The sequence below is a fragment of the Myiozetetes cayanensis genome, unplaced genomic scaffold (assembly GCF_022539395.1).
Source record: "Myiozetetes cayanensis isolate MyiCay16 unplaced genomic scaffold, myiCay2020 scf858, whole genome shotgun sequence".
NCBI classification, from domain to species: domain Eukaryota; kingdom Metazoa; phylum Chordata; class Aves; order Passeriformes; family Tyrannidae; genus Myiozetetes; species Myiozetetes cayanensis.
In genome coordinates, this window is record NW_026088139.1 from 1 (window position 1) to 18,697 (window position 18,697).

The 18,697-nt window shown below is 60.0% G+C and overlaps 1 protein-coding gene across 1 annotated transcript; it reads left to right on the forward strand.

Moving 5' to 3' along the window:
• Positions 1 to 36: 36 nt before the first annotated feature.
• LOC126652439 (glucose-6-phosphate 1-dehydrogenase-like) lies at positions 37 to 16,974 on the forward strand (the record flags this gene model as incomplete). The annotated part of the gene is given in 9 exon segments (XM_050339175.1): positions 37 to 144; positions 250 to 292; positions 1,720 to 1,845; positions 3,830 to 3,923; positions 7,075 to 7,261; positions 11,507 to 11,742; positions 14,570 to 14,591; positions 14,594 to 14,645; positions 16,882 to 16,974. Coding segments are annotated over 9 exon segments (869 nt in total), but the record flags the coding sequence as incomplete, so codon positions are not given.
• Between the last annotated feature and the right edge of the window lie 1,723 nt (positions 16,975 to 18,697).

Genomic DNA, 18,697 nt, shown 5'->3' on the forward strand with positions numbered 1-18,697 from the left:
CCCCCCAGTGTCCCCATCCCCGTCCCCGCAGGTGGAACCGCGTGATCGTGGAGAAGCCGTTCGGGCGGGACCTGCGCTCGTCGGAGGAGCTGTCGGAGCACCTGAGCTCCCTGTTCCGTGAGGAGCAGATGTACAGGATGGACACTACCTGGGCAAGGAGATGGTGCAGAGCCTCATGGTGCTACGGTGGGACATGGGGACATGGGGGAGTCACAGGGACATGGGGGGTGACAGATGTACAGCATGGACACTACCTGGGCAAGGAGATGGTGCAGAGCCTCATGGTGCTACGGTGGGACATGGGGACATTGGGGACATTGTCAGGGACATGGGGGTGTCACAGGGACATGGGGGTGTCACAGGACATGGGGGTGCAGAGCATCATGGGGTGCTCACAGTGGGACATGGGAGTGGCATGGGACATTGGGGTGACAGATGTACAGGATGGACACTACCTGGGCAAGGAGATGGTGCAGAACCTCATGGTGCTACGGTGGGACATGGGGACATTGGGGACATTGTCAGGGACATGGGGGTGTCACAGGGACATGGGGGTGTCACAGGGACATTGGGGTGACAGATGTACAGGATGGACACTACCTGGGCAAGGAGATGGTGCAGAGCCTCATGGTGCTACGGTGGGACATGGGGACATTGGGGACATGGGGGGTGACAGATGTACAGAATGGACACTACCTGGGCAAGGAGATGGTGCAGAGCCTCATGGTGGAACACTGGGGACACTGGGGGGGGACACTGGGGGCAACTCAGAGACATTGGGGACATCAGGAGGGACATTGGGGATGTCGAGGGGACACAGATGCCACCAGGAAGAGGTGGCCACCACGATGGCCACCAGGACAAGGGGGGTGGCCACCAGCAGGGAGGGAAAGGCCACCACAGGGAGCTGGGTTTGGGGACACGGAGGGGATTGGGGGTGACAGTGAGTCCAGGGGGGTGACCCAGGTGGCAGGGGGTGACCCAGGTGACAGGAAGGTGACAGTGGGTGACCCAGGTGCCAAGAGGTGATGGCAGTGCCAGGAGGTGCCAGGAGATGACAGGGGGTGACAAGAGATGCTGGAGGGTGACAGGAGATGCCAGGAGACAAGAGATGGCAGGAGGTGACAGCAGATGGCAGGAGGTGACGGGGGGTGACAGCAGTGCCAGGAGGTGACATGGGGTGCCAGGGTGTGACCCAGGTGCCAGGAGGTGACAGAGGTGACAGGGGGTGCCCAAGGTGACAGGAGATGACAGGAGGTGACAGGGTGTGACCCAGGTGACAAGAGATGCCAGGAGGTGATGGCAGTACCAGGAGGTGACAGGAGGTGCCAAGAGATGACAAGAGATGGCAGGAGGTGACAGGGGGTGACAGGAGGTGACAGGGGGTGAAAGGAGATGCCAGGAGGTGACAAGAGATGGCAGGAGGTGACAGGGGGTGACAGCAGATGCCAGGAGGTGACGGGGGGTGACAGCAGTGCCAGGAAGTGACAGGGGGTGCCAGGGGGTGACCCAGGTGCCAGGAGGTGACAAAAGATGCCAGGGGGTGACACAGGAGCTGCCAGGAGGTGACAAGAGATGCCAGGAGGTGACAAGAGAGGACAGGGGGTGCCAGGAGGTGCCAGGAGGTGCCAGGGTGTGCCAGGAGGTGACAGGAGATGCGGAGCAGGAGTGAGTGCCAGGGTGCCAGGTGACAGGAGGTGTCAGAGTGTCCCCGGTCAGGTTCGGTAACCGGATCTTCGGGCCGATCTGGAACCGCGACAACGTGGCCTGCGTGGTGCTCACCTTCAAGGAGCCCTTCGGCACCGAGGGCCGCGGGGGGTACTTCGACGACTTCGGCATCATCCGGTCAGTGCCCGGGGGTCCCAGGGTCACCAGGGGGGTCACAGGATCACCAGGGGGTCCCAGGGTCACCCAGGGTCGGGTCCCAGGGGTCCAGGGTCACAAGGGGTACTTCGACGACTCGGCATCATCCGGTCAGTGCCCACCCCCTGAGGGGCACGGGGTCACCAGGGGGGTCACCAGGGGTCACAGGGGTCCCAGGGGGTCCCAGGGTCACCAGGGGGGTCACAGGGTCACCAGGTCAGGGGGTACTGGTCGACCGGACTCCGGCAGGGTCATCACAGGGTCAGGGTCCCAGGGTCCCACTGGGGGGGTCACAGGGGGTCACCAGGGGGTCACAGGTCCCAGGAGGGTCACAGGGGCAGGGTCCCAGGGTCACCAAGGGGGTCCCAGGGTCAGGTCACAGGGGGTCACAGGGGGTCCAGGGTCACCAGGGGGTCACAGAGGGTCCCAGGGAGTCCCAGGGTCCGAGGGGGGTCACAGGGGGTCACCAGGGGGGTCCCAGGGTCACCACAGGGGGTACTTCGACGACTTCGGCATCATCCGGTCAGTGCCCACCCCCCTGAGGGGCACAGGGTCACCAGGGGGGTCCCAGGGGGGTCCCAGGGTCACCAGGGGGGTCACAGGGGGGTCCCAGCATCACCATGGGGGTCACAGAGGTCACAGGGGGGGTCCCAGGGTCACCACAGGGGTCCCAGGGTCACCAGGGGGGTCACAGGGGGGTCCCAGGGTCACCAGGGGGGTCACGGGGGGGTCACAGGGGGTACTTCGATGACTTCAGCATCATCTGGTCAGTGCCTGGGGGTCCCAGGGTCACCAAGGGGGTCCCAGGGGTCACCAGGGGCCACCGCCACCTCCACGGAGGTCGCAAGGGAGTCCCAAGGTCACCACGGGGATCCCAGGGGTCACTACGGGGTCCCCAAGTGTCCATGGGGGTCCCAGGGTCACCAGGTGGTCACCTGGAGGTCCCAGGGTCACCAAGGGGTTGAAGAGGTCACCACAGGGTCACCATGGGGCCCCCAAGGCCCATGGGGGTCCCAGGGTCATCTGGGGTTACAGAGGGTCCTGTGGTCACCAAGGGGTCCCCAAGGGTCCATGAGGGTCCCAGGAGGCCCCCAAAGGTCCATGGGGGTCCCCAGCAGGTCCCACAGTCACCAGGGGGTCCCCTAAGTGTCCATGGGGGTCCCAGGGTCACCAGGGGGTCCCCAAGTGTCCATGGGGGTCCCAGGGTCACTGGGAGGTCCAAGAGGTCATCAGGGACTCTCCAAGGGTCCATAGAGGTCCCAGGGTCATCTGGGGTCACCAGGGGGTCCCTAAGGGTCCATAGGAGACCCAGGGTCACGGGGGTCTCCAGGGGGTCCAAGAGGGGGTCCCAGGGTCACTGGGGGGTCCAAGAGGTCCCCAGGGTGTCCCCAAGGGTCCATAAGGGTCCCAGAGTCACCGGGGGGTCCAAGAGGCCCCCAGGATGTCCCAGAGGTGCCCAGGGTGTCCCCAGGGGTCCATGAGGGTCTCCAGGGGGTCCCTAAGTGTCCATGGGGGTCCCAGGGTCACCAGGGTGTCCCCAGGGGTCCATAGGGGTGACAAGGTCATTGGGGGTCACCATGGGGTCCCAGGGTCACCAGGGGGTCCTCAAGTGTCCGTAGAGGTCCCAGGGTCACTGTCCAGGAGGTCCAGGGGGTCCCCAGGGGCCCATAGGGGTCCCAGGAGGTCCCCAAAGGTCCGTGGGGGTCCCCAGTAGGTCCCATGGCCCTCAGGGGGTCCCCAAGGTTCCATAGGGGTCCTAGGGTCACGGGGGGTCCAAGAGGTGCCCAGGGTGTCCCCAGGGGTCCAAGAGGGGGTCCCAGGGTCACTGAGGGGTCACAAGGTCCCCAGGGTGTCCCCAGGGGTCCATAGGGGTGACAAGGTCATTGGGGGTCACGAGGGTGTCCCCAGGGGTCCCAGAGGTGCCCAGGGAGTCCCCAGGGGTCCCAGTGTCCCCCCCTGTCCCCAGGGACGTGATGCAGAACCACCTGCTGCAGCTGCTGTGCCTGGTGGCCATGGAGAAGCCGGCGTCCACACACCCCGACGACGTGCGCGACGAGAAGGTGCCACCACCACGCCTGGGGACACCTTGGGGGCATCTGGGGACAGCTGGGGGGGTCTGGGGACACCTGGGGGTGTCTGGGGGCAGTTGGGGACAGTTGGGGACAGCTGAGGGCAGTTGGGGACAGTTGGGGGTGTCTGGGGACAGCTGGGGGTGTCTGGGGGCAGTTGGGGGCAGTTGGGGACAGCTGGTGGCCATGGAGAAGCCGGCGTCCACACACCCCGACGACGTGCGCGACGAGAAGGTGCCACCCCAGGGACACCAGGGACACCTGGGACAGCTGGGGACAGCTGGGGGCAGCTGGGGGTGTCTGGGGGCAGTTGGGGACAGTTGGGGACAGTTGGGGGTGTCTGGGGGTGTCTGGGGTAGTTGGGGACAGCTGGGGGCAGTTGGGGATAGTTGGGGACAGCTGGGGGCAGTTGGGGACAGTTGGGGACAGCTGGGGACAGCTGGTGGCCATGGAGAAGCCGGCATCCACACACCCTGACGACGTGCGCGACGAGAAGGTGCCACCACCACGCCTGGGGACACCTGGGGACAACTGGGGGTGTCTGGGGACAGCTGAGGTGTCTGGGGGTGTCTGGGGGTGTCTGGGGCAGTTGGGGACAGCTGGGGGTGTCTGGGGGTGTCTGGGGGCAGTTGGGGACAGCTGGGGACAGCTAGGGGCAGCTGGGGTGTCTGGGGACACCGGGGGACAGCTGGGGGCAGTTGGGGACAGCTGGGGGTGTCTGGGGGTGTCTGGGGTTGTCTGGGGGCAGTTGGGGCAGCTGGGGACAGCTGGGGGTGTCTGGGGGTGTCTGGGGGTAGTTGGGGGCAGTTGGGGACAGTTGGGGACAGCTGGGGGCAGGTGGTGGCCATGGAGAAGCCGGCGTCCACACACCCCGACGACGTGCGCGACGAGAAGGTGCCACCACCACACCTGGGGACACCTGGGGACAGCTGGGGACACCAGGGACAGCTGGGGGTGTCTGGGGACAGCTGGGGGTGTCTGGGGGCAGTTGGGGACAGTTGGGGACAGTTGGGGGCAGTTGGGGACAGTTGGGGACAGTTGGGGACAGCTGGGGGTGTCTGGGGGCAGTTGGGGACAGTTGGGGACAGTTGGGGACAGTTGGGGACAGCTGGGGGCAGCTGGTGGCCATGGAGAAGCCGGCATCCACACACCCCGACAACGTGCGCGACGAGAAGGTGCCACCATCACACCTGGGGACACCTGGGGACACCTGGGGACAGCTGGGGGCATCTGGGGACACCTGGGACAGCTGGGGGTGTCTGGGGACAGCTGGGGGTGTCTGGGGGCAGCTGGGGACACCGGGGACAGCTGGGGGTGTCTGGGGGCAGTTGGGGACAGCTGGGGGTAGTTGGGGGCAGCTGGGGACATCTGGGGGCAGTTGGGAGCTCCTTGGGGACATCTGGGACTTCTAGGGGCACCTCAGGGACATCTGGGGGCACCTCAGGGACCTGGGGGACATCTGGGGACACCTCAGGCACTTGGGGGGGCACCTGGGGGGCATCTGGGACATCTGGGGGGCGTCTGGGGGCTCCTCAGGGACGTCTGGGGGTGTCTGGGGACACCTCGGGGACATTTGGGGGGCACCTCGGGGGCATCTGGGAAGCACCTTGGGAACATCCGGGACATCTGGGGTCACCTCAGGGGCATCTGGGGGGCATTTGGGGGCACCTTGGGGACCTGAGGGGCACATCACAGACCTGGGGGGCACCTCGGGGACATCTGGGAAGCACTTTGGGAACATCTGGGACATCTGGGGGGCCATCTGGGGGTACCTTGGGCACCGAGGGGACCCCCAACCCCACATCCCACCCTGTCCCACCCTCCCTGGTGCCCCCAACCCACATCCCACCCTGTACCCCCTCCTGGTGCCCCCAACCCCACATCCCGCCCACCCCACACCCTCCTGGTGCCCCCCAACCTCCCCAAACCCCATAATTCACCCTGTACCCCTCTCCCTGGTGGCCCCCAAGTCACCTCCCCCCTGTCCCCATCCCCTGGTGCAGGTGAAGGTGCTGAAGAGCGTCAGCCCCGTGCCCCAAAGTCCCCTGTCCCTGTCCCCAAAGTCCCCTGTCCCTGTCCCCTTTGTCCCCATTGTCCCTGTCCCCATTGTCCCCATTGTCCCCTTTGTCCCCAATGTCCCTGTCCCCATTGTCCCCATTGTCCCCATTGTCCCTGTCCCCACTGTCCCTGTCCCCTCAGGTGAAGGTGCTGAAGAGCATCGGGGCGGTGCCCCATTGTCCCCTGTCGCTGTCCCCATTGTCCCCATTGTCCCCTGTCCCTGTCCCTGTCCCTGTCCCTGTCCCCATTGTCCCCATTGTCCCCATTGTCCCCATTGTCCCTGTCCCTGTCCCCCGTGCAGGTGAAGGTGCTGAAGAGCATCGGGGCGGTGCCCCATTGTCCCTGTCCCTGTCCCCATTGTCCCTGTCCCTGTCCCCATTGTCCCCATTGTCCCCTCAGGTGAAGGTTCTGAAGAGCATCGGGGCGGTGCCCCATTGTCCCCATTGTCCCCATTGTCCCCCCTGTCCCCACTGTCCCCATTGTCCCCTCAGGTGAAGGTTCTCAAGAGCATCGGGGCGGTGCCCTATTGTCCCTGTCCCTGTCCCTGTCCCCATTGTCCCCTGTCCCCCGTGCAGGTGAAGGTTCTGAAGAGCATCGGGGCGGTGCCCCATTGTCCCCTGTCCCTGTCCCCATTGTCCCCATTGTCCCCATTGTCCCCATTGTCCCCACTGTCCCTGTCCCTGTCCCTGTCCCCACTCTCCCTGTCCCCCCGTGCAGGTGAAGGTGCTCAAGAGCATCGGGGCGGTGCCCCATTGTCCCCATTGTCCCCATTGTCCCCATTGTCCCCATTGTCCCTGTCCCTGTCCCCAATGTCCCCCCTGTCCCTGTCCCCCGTGCAGGTGAAGGTTCTGAAGAGCATCGGGGCGGTGCCCCATTGTCCCCATTGTCCCCAATGTCCCTGTCCCTGTCCCCCCGTGCAGGTGAAGGTGCTCAAGAGCATCGGGGCGGTGCCCCATTGTCCCCATTGTCCCCATTGTCCCTGTCCCCCCAGGTGAAGGTTCTCAAGAGCATCGGGGCGGTGCCCCATTGTCCCCATTGTCCCCATTGTCCCCAATGTCCCCACTCTCCCTGTCCCCCCGTGCAGGTGAAGGTTCTCAAGAGCATCGGGGCGGTGCAGCTGCAGGACGTGGTGCTGGGTCAGTACGTGGGGAACCCCCAGGGCCCCCCCGAGGCACAGAAGGGGTACCTGGAGGACCCCACGGTGCCCCCCGGATCCACCACCCCCACCTTCGCCACCGCCGTGCTGCGCGTGGCCAACGAGAGATGGGACGGTGAGGGGGACACTGGGGACACTGGGGACACTGGGGATACTGGGGATACTGGGAGATGGGGGACACTGAGGGACACTAGGACACTGCAGAGATAGGGCGTGGCCACGAGAGATGGGACGGTGAGGGGAGACACTGGGGACACTGGGAGACACTGAGGAGACACTGGGGATACTGAGGGACACTGGGGACACTGGGGGACACTGGGGACACTGAGGGGATGGGGGACACTGGGGACACTGGGGACACTGGCGGGGATGGGGGCGTGGCCAACGAGAGATGGGACGGTGAGGATGGGGGTAGGGGCACTGGGGACACTGGGGACACTGGGGACACTGGGGACACTGGGGACACTGGGGACACTGAGGGGATGGGGCGTGGCCAGCGAGAGATGGGACGGTGAGGGGACACTGGGGACACTGGGGACAATGGGGACACTGGGGACACTGGGGATACTGGGGACATTGGGGAGATGGGGGCGTGGCCAACGAGAGATGGGACCGGTGAGAGGGACACTGGGGACACTGGGGACACTGGGGACAATGGGGACACTGGGGGCACTGGGGACACTGGGGACACTGGGGACACTGGGGGGACAATGGGGACACTGGGGGATGGGGGACAGGGGGACACTGGGGACATTGGGGGATGGGGGACACTGGGGGATGGGGCGTGGCCAACGAGAGATGGGATGGTGAGGGGGCACTGGGGACACTGGGGACACTGGGGACACTGGGGACATTGGGGACATTGGGGGATGGGGGACATTGGGGACACTGGGGGATGGGGCGTGGCCAAGAGAGATGGGATGGTGAGGGAGCACTGGGGACACTGGGGACACTGGGGACACTGGGGACATTGGGGACATTGGGGGATGGGGGACATTGGGGACACTGGGGGGATGGGGGCGTGGCCAACGAGAGATGGGACGGTGAGGGGGGATGGGGGGGATGGTGGTGACGATGGTGATGGTGGTGATGGTGACAGCAGTGACTGTGATGACTGTGATGATGGTGATGGTGATGATGATGGTAATGGCCAAGATGGTGGGGATGGCGATGGCCAGGATGATGGTGATAAGGGGGATGGTGGGGATGGTGGCGATGATGATGATGGTGATAATGGGGATGGTGCTGATGGCCACGGTGACGATGATGATGGTGGCGATGGCCAGGATGATGGTGATAATGAGGATGGTGGGAATGGTGGGGGTGGCCAGGATGATGGTGATAATGGGGATGGTGGTGATGATGATGATGATGGTGATGGCCTGGATGATGGTTATAAGGGGGATGGTGGTGACAATGATGATGGTGGGGATGGCCAGGATGATGATGATGGTGATGGCCAGGATGCTGGAGATAATGGGGATGGTGGCGACGATGATGATGGTGGTGATGGCCACGGTGACGATGATGATGATGGTGATGGTCACAATGATGGTGATGGTGGTGATGGTGACAGCGGTGACTGTGATGACCGTGATGATGATGGTGATGAGAATGATGATGAGCGATGATGACGATGATGATGTCTATGTTGATGATGATGAGTTGATGATGATGATGATGAGAATGATGGCGATGATGATGATGATGATGTCAATGTTGATGATGATGATGGTGATGAGAATGATGACGATGGCGATGATGACGATGATGATGTCAATGTTGATGATGATGAGTTGATGATGATGATGATGAGGATGATGACGATGATGATGATGATGATGTCAATGTTGATGATGATGATGGTGATGAGAATGATGACGATGGCGATGATGACGATGATGATGTCAATGTTGATGATGATGAGTTGATGATGATGATGATGAGAATGATGGCGATGATGATGATGATGATGATGTCAACGTTGATGACGATGAGTTGATGATGATGATGGTGATGAGAATGATGATGATGATGTCAATGATGCTGCTGCTGCTGCTGCTGCTGCTGCTGATGATGATGATGATGAAGGTCCCCCCAGGTGTCCCCTTTGTCCTGTGCTGCGGGAAGGCTTTGAATGAGTGCAAGGCCGAGGGACAGGGATGGGGATGATGATGATGATGATGACGATGATGATGAGTTTGTGATGATGAGCTGATGATGATGATGCTGAGTTGACGATGACAATGATGATGCTGCTGTCCCAGGTGTCCCGTTCGTGCTGCGCTGCGGGAAGGCTCTGAACGGGCGCAAGGCCGAGGGGATGGGGATGGGGATGATGATGGTGATGAGTTGATGATGATGATGACGACGATGATGATGAGTTGATGATGATGATGATGATGATGATGCTGTCCCCCAGGTGTCTCGTTCGTGCTGCGCTGTGGGAAGGCCCTGAACGAGCGCAAGGCCGAGGGGGGATGGTGATGATGATGATGATGATGATGATGATGATGATGATGATGATGATGATGAGTTGATGATGATGATGATGATGATGAGTTGATGATGATGATGATGAGATGATGATGATTTGCCAGATGATGACGATTGATGATGATGACGATGATGGAAGGCTGATGATGATGCAAGGTTGAGATGATGATGATGAGTTGATGACGATGATGATGATGATGATGATGATGATGATGAGTTGATGATGATGAGGAGGAGGAGGAGTTGATGATGATGATGAGTTGATGATGATGATGATGATGATGATGATGATGATGATGATGATGATGATGTCCCAGGTGTCCCGTTTGTGCTGCGCTGTGGGAAGGCGCTGAACGAGCGCAAGGCCGAGGGGATGATGATGATGATGATGATGATGATGATGATGATGATGATGATGATGATGATGATGATGATGAGTTAATGATGATGAGTTAATGATGATGATGCTGTCCCCCCAGGTGTCCCGTTTGTCCTTCACTGTGGGAAGGCTCTGAACGAGCGCAAGGCTGAGGGGATGATGATGATGATGATGATGATGATGATGATGATGATGATGATGATGATGATGAGTTGATGATGATGATGCTGTCCCTCAGGATGTCCCTGCTGATGGCGATGGTCCTGAACGAGCGCATGATGATGATGATGATGATGAGTTGATGATGATGAGTTAATGATGATGATGATGACGATGAGTTGATGATGATGATGGATGATGATCGACCAGATGATCCACGATTTGTCCTATCACTGATGGACGATGACTGATGAACGAGTGACAATGATGCCGATGGTGATGATGATGATGATGATGAGTTGATGATGATGATGATGATGATGATGATGATGATGATGATGATGAGTTAATGATGATGACGATGATGATGATGTCCCCCCAGGTGTCCCGTTCGTGCTGCGCTGTGGGAAGGCTCTGAACGAGCGCAAGGCCGAGGGGATGATGATGATGATGATGATGATGATGATGACGATGATGATGATGATGATTGGACAATGATGATGATGATGATGATGATGGTTTTGATAATGATGACGATGATGACGATGATGATTTTGATTAATGATCGATGATGACGATGATTGATGATGGCAATGATGACGATGATGACGATGATGGTGATTGGATGACGATGATGACGATGATGATGATGATGGTTGGATGATGATGATGATGATGATGATGATGATGATTGGATGACGATGACGATGATGATGATTGATTGAACAATGATGACGATGATGATGACGATGATGATGATGGTTGGATGATGATGATGACGATGATGGTTGGATGATGATGACGATGATGATGGTTGGATGATGATGATGATGAGTTGGATGATGATGATGATGATGATGGTTGGATGATGATGATGATGATGATGATGCTGTCCCCCAGGTGTCCCGTTTGTCCTTCGCTGTGGGAAGGCTCTGAACGAGCGCAAGGCTGAGGGGATGATGATGATGATGATGATGATGATGATGATGATGATGATGACGATGATGATGATGATGAGTTAATGATGATGAGTTGATGATGATGATGATGATGATGCTGTCCCAGGTGTCCCGTTTGTCCTTCGCTGTGGGAAGGCACTGAACGAGTGCAAGGCCGAGGGGATGATGATGATGATGATGATGATGATGATGCTGAGTTGATGATGATGATGATGATGATGATGATGATGATGATGATGATGATGATGAGTTGATGATGATGATGAGTTAATGATGACGATGATGATGATGATGATGATGATGATGATGATGGTGATGATGATGAGTTAATGATGATGATGATGATGATGATGCTGCTGTCCCCCAGGTGTCCCCTTTGTCCTTCGCTGTGGGAAGGCCCTGAACGAGCGCAAGGCCGAGGTGCGGCTGCAGTTCCGGGAGGTGCCCGGGGACATTTTCGGGCGGCAGTGCAAGCGCAACGAGCTGGTGGTGCGGGTGCAGCCCCGCGAGGCCGTCTACGCCAAGCTCAACACCAAGAAACCCGGCATGTTCCTCAGGCCTGAGGAGTCTGAGCTCGACCTCACCTACGGCAGCAGATACAAGGTACGACTACAACCCCAAAATTGGGACATTGACCCCAAAATTGGGCTGGGAATGGGGAAATTGGGCTGTTCCTGAGGCCTGAGGAGTCCGAGCTCGACCTCACCTACGGCAGCAGATACAAGGTATGACCCCAAAACTGGGATCGGGGACACCCCAAAATTGGGCTGGGAACGGGGAAATAGGGCTGGGAATGGGGAAATTGGGCTGTTCCTCAGGCCTGAGGAGTCCGAGCTCGACCTCACCTACGGCAGCAGATACAAGGTATGACCCCAAAATTGGGACATTGACCCCAAAATTGGGCTGGGAACACCCAAAATTGGGCTGGGAATGGGGAAATTGGGCTGTTCCTCAGGCCTGAGGAGTCTGAGCTCGACCTCACCTACGGCAGCAGATACAGGGTATGACCCCAAAACTGGGACATTGACCCCAAAATTGGGATGGGAACGGGGAAATTGGGCTGTTCCTCAGGCCTGAGGAGTCCGAGCTCGACCTCACCTACGGCAGCAGATACAAGGTACAAACTGTGGGGGGGACACCCCAAAATTGGCACATTGAGCCCCAAAATTGGGCTGTTCCTCAGGCCTGAGGAGTCTGAGCTCGACCTCACCCACGGCAGCAGATACAAGGTACAACTACAACCCCAAAATTGGGCTGGGAACGGGGAAATTGGGCTGTTCCTGAGGCCAGAGGAGTCCGAGCTCGACCTCACCTACGGCAGCAGATACAAGGTACAACTACAACCCCAAAATTGGGCTGGGAACGGGGAAATTGGGCTGTAGACACAAAAATGGGACATTGAGCCCCAAAAATGGGAAATTGAGCCCCAAAATTGGGCTGTTCCTGAGACCTGAGGAGTCCAGCTCGACCTCACCCACGGCAGCAGATACAAGGTACAAACTATGGGGGGAGGACACCCCAAAAACTGGGATGGAAATGAGGAAATGGGGGGTTTAGACACGAAATTGGGACATTGAGACCCAAAAATTGGAGACTGAGCCCCAAAATTGGGCTGGGAATGGGGAAATTGGGCTGTTCCTCAGGCTGGAGGAGTCTGAGCTCGACCTCACTCACAGCAGCAGATACAAGGTATGACCCCAAAACTGGGCTGGGAACGGGGAAATGGGGGTGGAGACACAGAAATGGGGGGTGGAGAACCAAAAATGGGACATTTAGACCCAAAATTGGGACATTGAGCCCCAAAAAATGAGAGGTTCAAACGCAAAACGGGGACATGGAGACCCAAAAAGGGGGAGGTAGAAACCCAAAAGTAGGACATTGGGCCTCCAAAAGTGGGACATTGAGCCCCAAAAAGGGGAGACCCAAAAATGGGACATTGAGACCCAAAAATGGGAGGTAGAAACCCAAAACTGGGATATTGAAACCCAAAAATGGGACGTTGAGCCCCAAAAGTGGGACATTGAGACCCAAAACTGGGAGGTGGAAACCCAAAAGTGGGAGATTGAAACCCAAAATGGAGCATTAAGACCCCAAAAACAGGGTTAGAAACACAAAAATGGAGCAGTGAGACACCAAAACCGGGGGTAGAGACCCAAAAAATGGGGTTGGAAAGGTGAAATTTGGGGGTGGAGACCCAACAGTGGGACATTGAGACCCAAAAACGAGAGATAGGAACCCAAAAATGGTGTTGGAAAGGTAAAAACGGGGGGTGGGAACACAAAACTGGGGCATTGAGACCCAAAAATGGGACATTGGCACCCAAAACGGCTCACTGAGACCCCAAAACTGGGGGGTGGAGACCCCAAGAGACCCAAAATGGCTCTTTGAGACCCAAAATGGCTCTTTGAGACCCCAAAACTGGGGGGTGGAGACCCCAAGAGACCCAAAATGGCTCATTGAGACCCAAAATGGCTCTTTTAGACCCAAAATGGCTCTTTGAGACCCCCCTTAGAAAAGGGGAGGTCGAGCCCCCAAAAAGGTCCCTGGAGAACCCCCCCAAAATCGGGTTCCCTCAACCCTGGGGGTGTCCCCCCAGACCCTCCAAAGCTCCCCAAATCCCCCCCATATCCCCCCAGGATGTGAAGCTGCCCCTGGGGGTGTCCCCAAACCCCTCTAGACCCCAAATCCCCCAAATCCCCCAGGATGTGAAGCTGCCCCTGGGGTGCCCCCAAACCCCTCAGACCCCCAAGCCCCCAAATCCCCAGGACATGAAGGTGCCCCGGGGTGCCCCCAGACCCTCAAAGCCCCCAAATCCCCCAAATCCCCCAGGACGTGAAGGTGCCCCAGGGTGCCCCCAAACCCCTCCAGAACCCCCAGCCCCCAGACCCCCCAGACTCCCCAACTCCCCCAAACCCCCAGGAGGTGAAGCTGCCCCAGGGTGCCCCCAAAGCTCCCCAGACCCCCAATCCCCCAAGCCCCCAGGACGTGAAGCTGCCCTGGGGTGCCCCAGACCCTCCAAAGCTCCCCACATCCCCCAAATATCCCCCCAGGATGTGAAGCTGCCCCTGGGGGTGACCCTCAGACCCCTCAGACCCTAGCCCCCAGACCCCCAGACTCCCCAACTCCCTCCCAAGCCCCTCTCAGGACGTGAAGCTGCCCCGGAGTGCCCCCAGACCCCCAAATCCCCAAAACCCCAAAACCCCCAGACCCCCAGGATGTGAAGCTGCCCCGGGAGTGCCCCCAGACCCTCAAAGTCCCCCAGACCCCCAAACCCTGTGGGTGCCCCCAGGACGTGAAGCTGCCCCAGGGGTGCCCCAGACCCCAAATTCCCCCAGCCCTACCCAGGATGTGAAGCTGCCCCAGGGTGCCCCCAGCCCAGGGTGCCCCAGACCCCCAAATCCCCCTCAAACCCTAGATCCCCCACCCCCAGGACGTGAAGCTCCCCGACGCGTACGGCGGCTGCTCCTCGACGTCATCTGCAGGAACCAAATGCACTTCGTCAGGAGGTGGGGGGGGGCTCGAGGGAGCTCGAGAGGGGTGGGGGGCTCAGGGGGGCTCGAGGGAGAGGTGGAGGGAGACCAAAGGGAGCTTGGGGGCTCAAAAGAGGTTTGGGGGGTTCAAAGGGGTTTTGGGTGGCCTAAAGGGGGTTTGGGGGACCTGGGGAGATTTTGAGAGGGCCAAGAGGGGTTTTAGGGAGCCAAAGGGGTTGGGAGGGGCCAAAGGGGTTTGGGGGAGTGTTGGAGGGTTTGGGGGGTGTTGAGGGGCCCAAAAGGGTTGGGGGGGTTCAGAGAGGGTTTGGGGGACCTGAGGGACTTTAGGGAGCCCAAAGAGGGGTTTTGAGGGAGCCCAAAGGGGGTTTGGGGGGCTTTGAGAGGTCCAAAGGGGTTTGGGGGGTCAGGCGGGGCCTAGAGGGGGTTTGGGGGGGCCCAAAGGGTTTGAGGGGTCCGGGGGGTGGGGCCTAGAGGGGGTTTGGGGGCCCAAAGGGGTTTGGGGGAGCCCAAAGGGGTTTGAGGGTCTGGGGGTGGGGGCCTAGAGGGGTTTTGGGGGGCCCAAAGGGGCTTTGGGGGGCCCAAAGGGGGTTTGGGGGGTTTGGGAGGACCCAAAAGGGGTTGAGGGGACCCAAAGAGGGTTTGGATGGGGCTTGGAGGGAGTTTGGGGGCCCCAGGGGCTTTGGAGGGGCGTTGGGGGGCCCAAAGGGGATTGGGGGGACCCAAAGGGGGTTTGGGGAGTCCAAAATGGGGCTTGGAGGGTTTGGGGGACCCAAGGGGTTTGGGGAGCCTGGGGGGACTTTGAGGGGCCCAAAGGGGTTTGGGGGTATTGGGGGGGGTCAAAGGAGGTTTGGGGGGGCCTGGGGGGACTCTGGGGGGGCCAAGGGGTTTGAGGGCCCAAAGGGGGTTTGGGGGGCCAAAGTGGGAGGCAAAGGGGCTTTGGGGGGGTTGGGGGCCCAAAGGGGCTTTGGGGGGCTTTGGAGGGGGTTTGAGGGGGCTTGGGGGGTTTGGGGGTCCAGGTGAGCCCCGGGGGGAGGGTCGGGGGTCCCAGGTGGGGTTTGGGGGTCCCAGCTGAGCCCTGGGCGTGGTTCTGGGAGTCCCAGGTGACTGGGGGTTGTTTTGAGGTGGTCCCATGCCCCCGATTTTAGGGGTGCCCCAGGTGACTCTGGGGGTGTTTGGGGTGTCCCCAGTCATTTGAGGTGTCCCCCTGGTGATTTTGGGGGTGTTTTTGGGTGTCTGGGGGTGTCCCCCGATTTCAAGTGATTGGGGTGTTTGGGGTGTCCCCCTGATTTTGGGGTGTTTTGAGGTGTCCCCCTGGTGATTTTGGGGTGTTCCCTCTGATTTCAGAGTGTCCCTGATTTTAGGGGTGTTTTGGGGTGTTTTGAGGGTGTTTTGGGGGTGTCCCCCTGATTTAAGGTGTCCTCCAATTTCAGGGGTGTTTTGGGGATGTTTCGGGGTGTTTTGGGGGTGTTTTGGAGTGTCCCCCCCGATTTTGGGGTGTTTGGGGGTGTTTTGGGGTGTTTTGGGGTGCCCCCCCCGATTTGGGGGTGTTTTGGGGGTGTTTTGAGGGTTCCCCTGATTTCGAGGTGTCCCCCTGATTTTAAGGGTGTTTTGGGGGTGTTTTTGGGGATTTTTTTTGAGTGCCCCCCCCGATTTGGGGGTGTTTTGGGGGTGTCCCCCTCTGATTTCAGGGTGTCTGGGGGTGTCCCCCCTGATTTCGGGGTGTCCCCCCCTGATTTCGGGGTGTTTTGGGGGTGTTTTGGGGTTCCCCTGCTGATTTTAGGGTGTTCCCCCTGATTTTGAGGTATCCCCCTGATTTTGGGGTGTTTTGGGGGTATCCCCCCCTGATTTTGGGGTATCCCCCCCTGTTTTTGGGGTGTCCCCCTGATTTTAGGGTGTCCCCCTGATTTTGGAGGTGTTTTGGGGGTGTTTGGGGTGTGTTTTGGGGTATCCCCCTGATTTTGGAGTGTCCCCCCTGATTTTAGAGTGTCCCCCTGTTTTGGGGGTGTTCCCCTGATTTTAGGGAGTGTTTTGGGGTGTTTTGGGGGTGTTCCCCCCTGATTTTGGGGGTATTTTGGGGTGTCCCCCCCTGATTTTGGGGTGTCCCCCCCTGATTTTGGGGTGTTTTGGGGTGTTTTGGGGGTTTCCCCCCCTGGTTTTGGGGTGTCCCCCCCTGATTTTGGGGTGTTTTGGGGGTATCCCCCCCTGATTTTGGGGTGTCCCCCCCTGATTTTGGGGTGTCCCCCCCCCTCAGTGACGAGCTGCGCGAGGCCTGGAGGATTTTCACGCCCCTCCTGCACGAGATCGAGGAGAGGAAAGAGCCCCCCATCCCCTATCCCTATGGCAGGTGGGAAATTTGGGGGGTCCTGGGGGTCCTTGGGGGGTCCTGGGGGTCCTGGAGGGGCTGGGACAGCCCCCAATCCCATACCCCTACGGCAGGTGGGCTTTTGGGGGTCCTGGGGGGTCCTGGGGGTCCTGGAGGGGCTGGGACAGCCCCAATCCTACCCCTATGGCAGGTGGGAAATTTGGGGGGTCCTGGGGGTCCTAGGGGGGTTATGGGGGTCATTGGGGTCCTGGGGGTTATGGGGGTCACAGGGGTCACAGCACAGCCCCCAATCCCATACCCATATGGCAGGTGGGCTTTGGGGGTCCTGAGGGATTATGGGGGTCAGGGGGTCTTGGAGGGCTGGGACAGGCCCCCAATCCCATATCCCTATGGCAGGTGGGAAATTTGGGGGGTCCTGGGGGTCACAGGGTCAGGGGTCACAGGACAGCCCCATCCCTACCCATACGGCAGGTGGGAGAATTTGGGGGGTCCTGGGGGTCCTGGAGGGGCTGGGACAGCCCCAATCCCTACCCTAAAGCAGGTAGGAAATTTGGGGGTCTGGGGGTCAGGGGGTCCTGGAGGGGCTGGGACAGCCCCCAATCCCATATCCCTATGGCAGGTGGGCAATTGTGGGGGTCCTGGGGGGGTTATGGGGGTCACAGGGTCAGGGGGTCACAGGACAGCCCCATCCCATACCCATACGGCAGGTGGGAAATTTGGGGGTCCTGGGGGTTATGGGGGTCCTGGAGGGCTGGGACAGCCCCAGTCCCATATCCATATGGCAGGTGGGCTTTGGGGGGTCCTGGGGGGGTTATGGGGGTCCTGGGGGTCAGGGGGTCACAGGACAGCCCCCATCCCATACCCCTATGGCAGGTGGGAAATTTGGGGGGTCCTGGGGGGTTCTGGGGGTCAGGGAGCTCCTGGAGGGGCTGGGACAGCCCCCATCCCACTAACCCTATGGCAGGTGGGAGATTTGGGGGGTCTGGGGGGTCCTGGGGGTCAGGGGGTCACAGGAGTCCAGCACAGCCCCCAATCCCATACCCCTACGGCAGGTGGGAAATTTGGGGGGTCCTGGGGGTCTAGGGGTCACAGGACAGCCCCATCCCATACCCCTACGGCAGGTGGGAAATTTGGGGGGTCAGGGGGGTCCTGGGGGTCCTGGAGGGGGTCATTGGGGTCCTTGGGGGATTATGTGGGTCCTGGGTGGTCAGGGGTCACAGGACAGCCCCATCCCCTACCATACGGCAGGTGGGAAATTTGGGGGTCCTGGGGGGTTATGGGAGGTCTGGGGGTCATTGGGGTCCTGGGAGGTTATGGGGGTCCTGGGGGCCATTGGGGTCCTAGGGGGGTTATGGGGGTCCTGGGGGGCCATTGGGGTCCTGGGGGTTATGGGGGGTCCTGGGGGGCCATTGGGGTCCTGGGGGGTTATGGGGGTCCTGGGGTGTCATTGGGGTCCATGGGAGGTTGATGGGGGTCTGTGGGGGGTCATTGGGGTCAGGGTCACAGGGGTCACAGGACAGCCCCATCCCATACCCATACGGCAGGTGGGCTTTTGGGGGTCCTGGGGGGTTCTGGGGGGTCCTGGAGGGGTGCTGGGGACAGCCCCCATCCCATACCCTACGGCAGGTGGGAAATTTGGGGGTCCTGGGGGGTTATGGGGGGGTTATGGGGGTCCTGGGGTCAGGGGGTCACAGGACAGCCCCAGTCCCATACCCTATGGCAGGTGGGAAATTTGGGGGAGTCC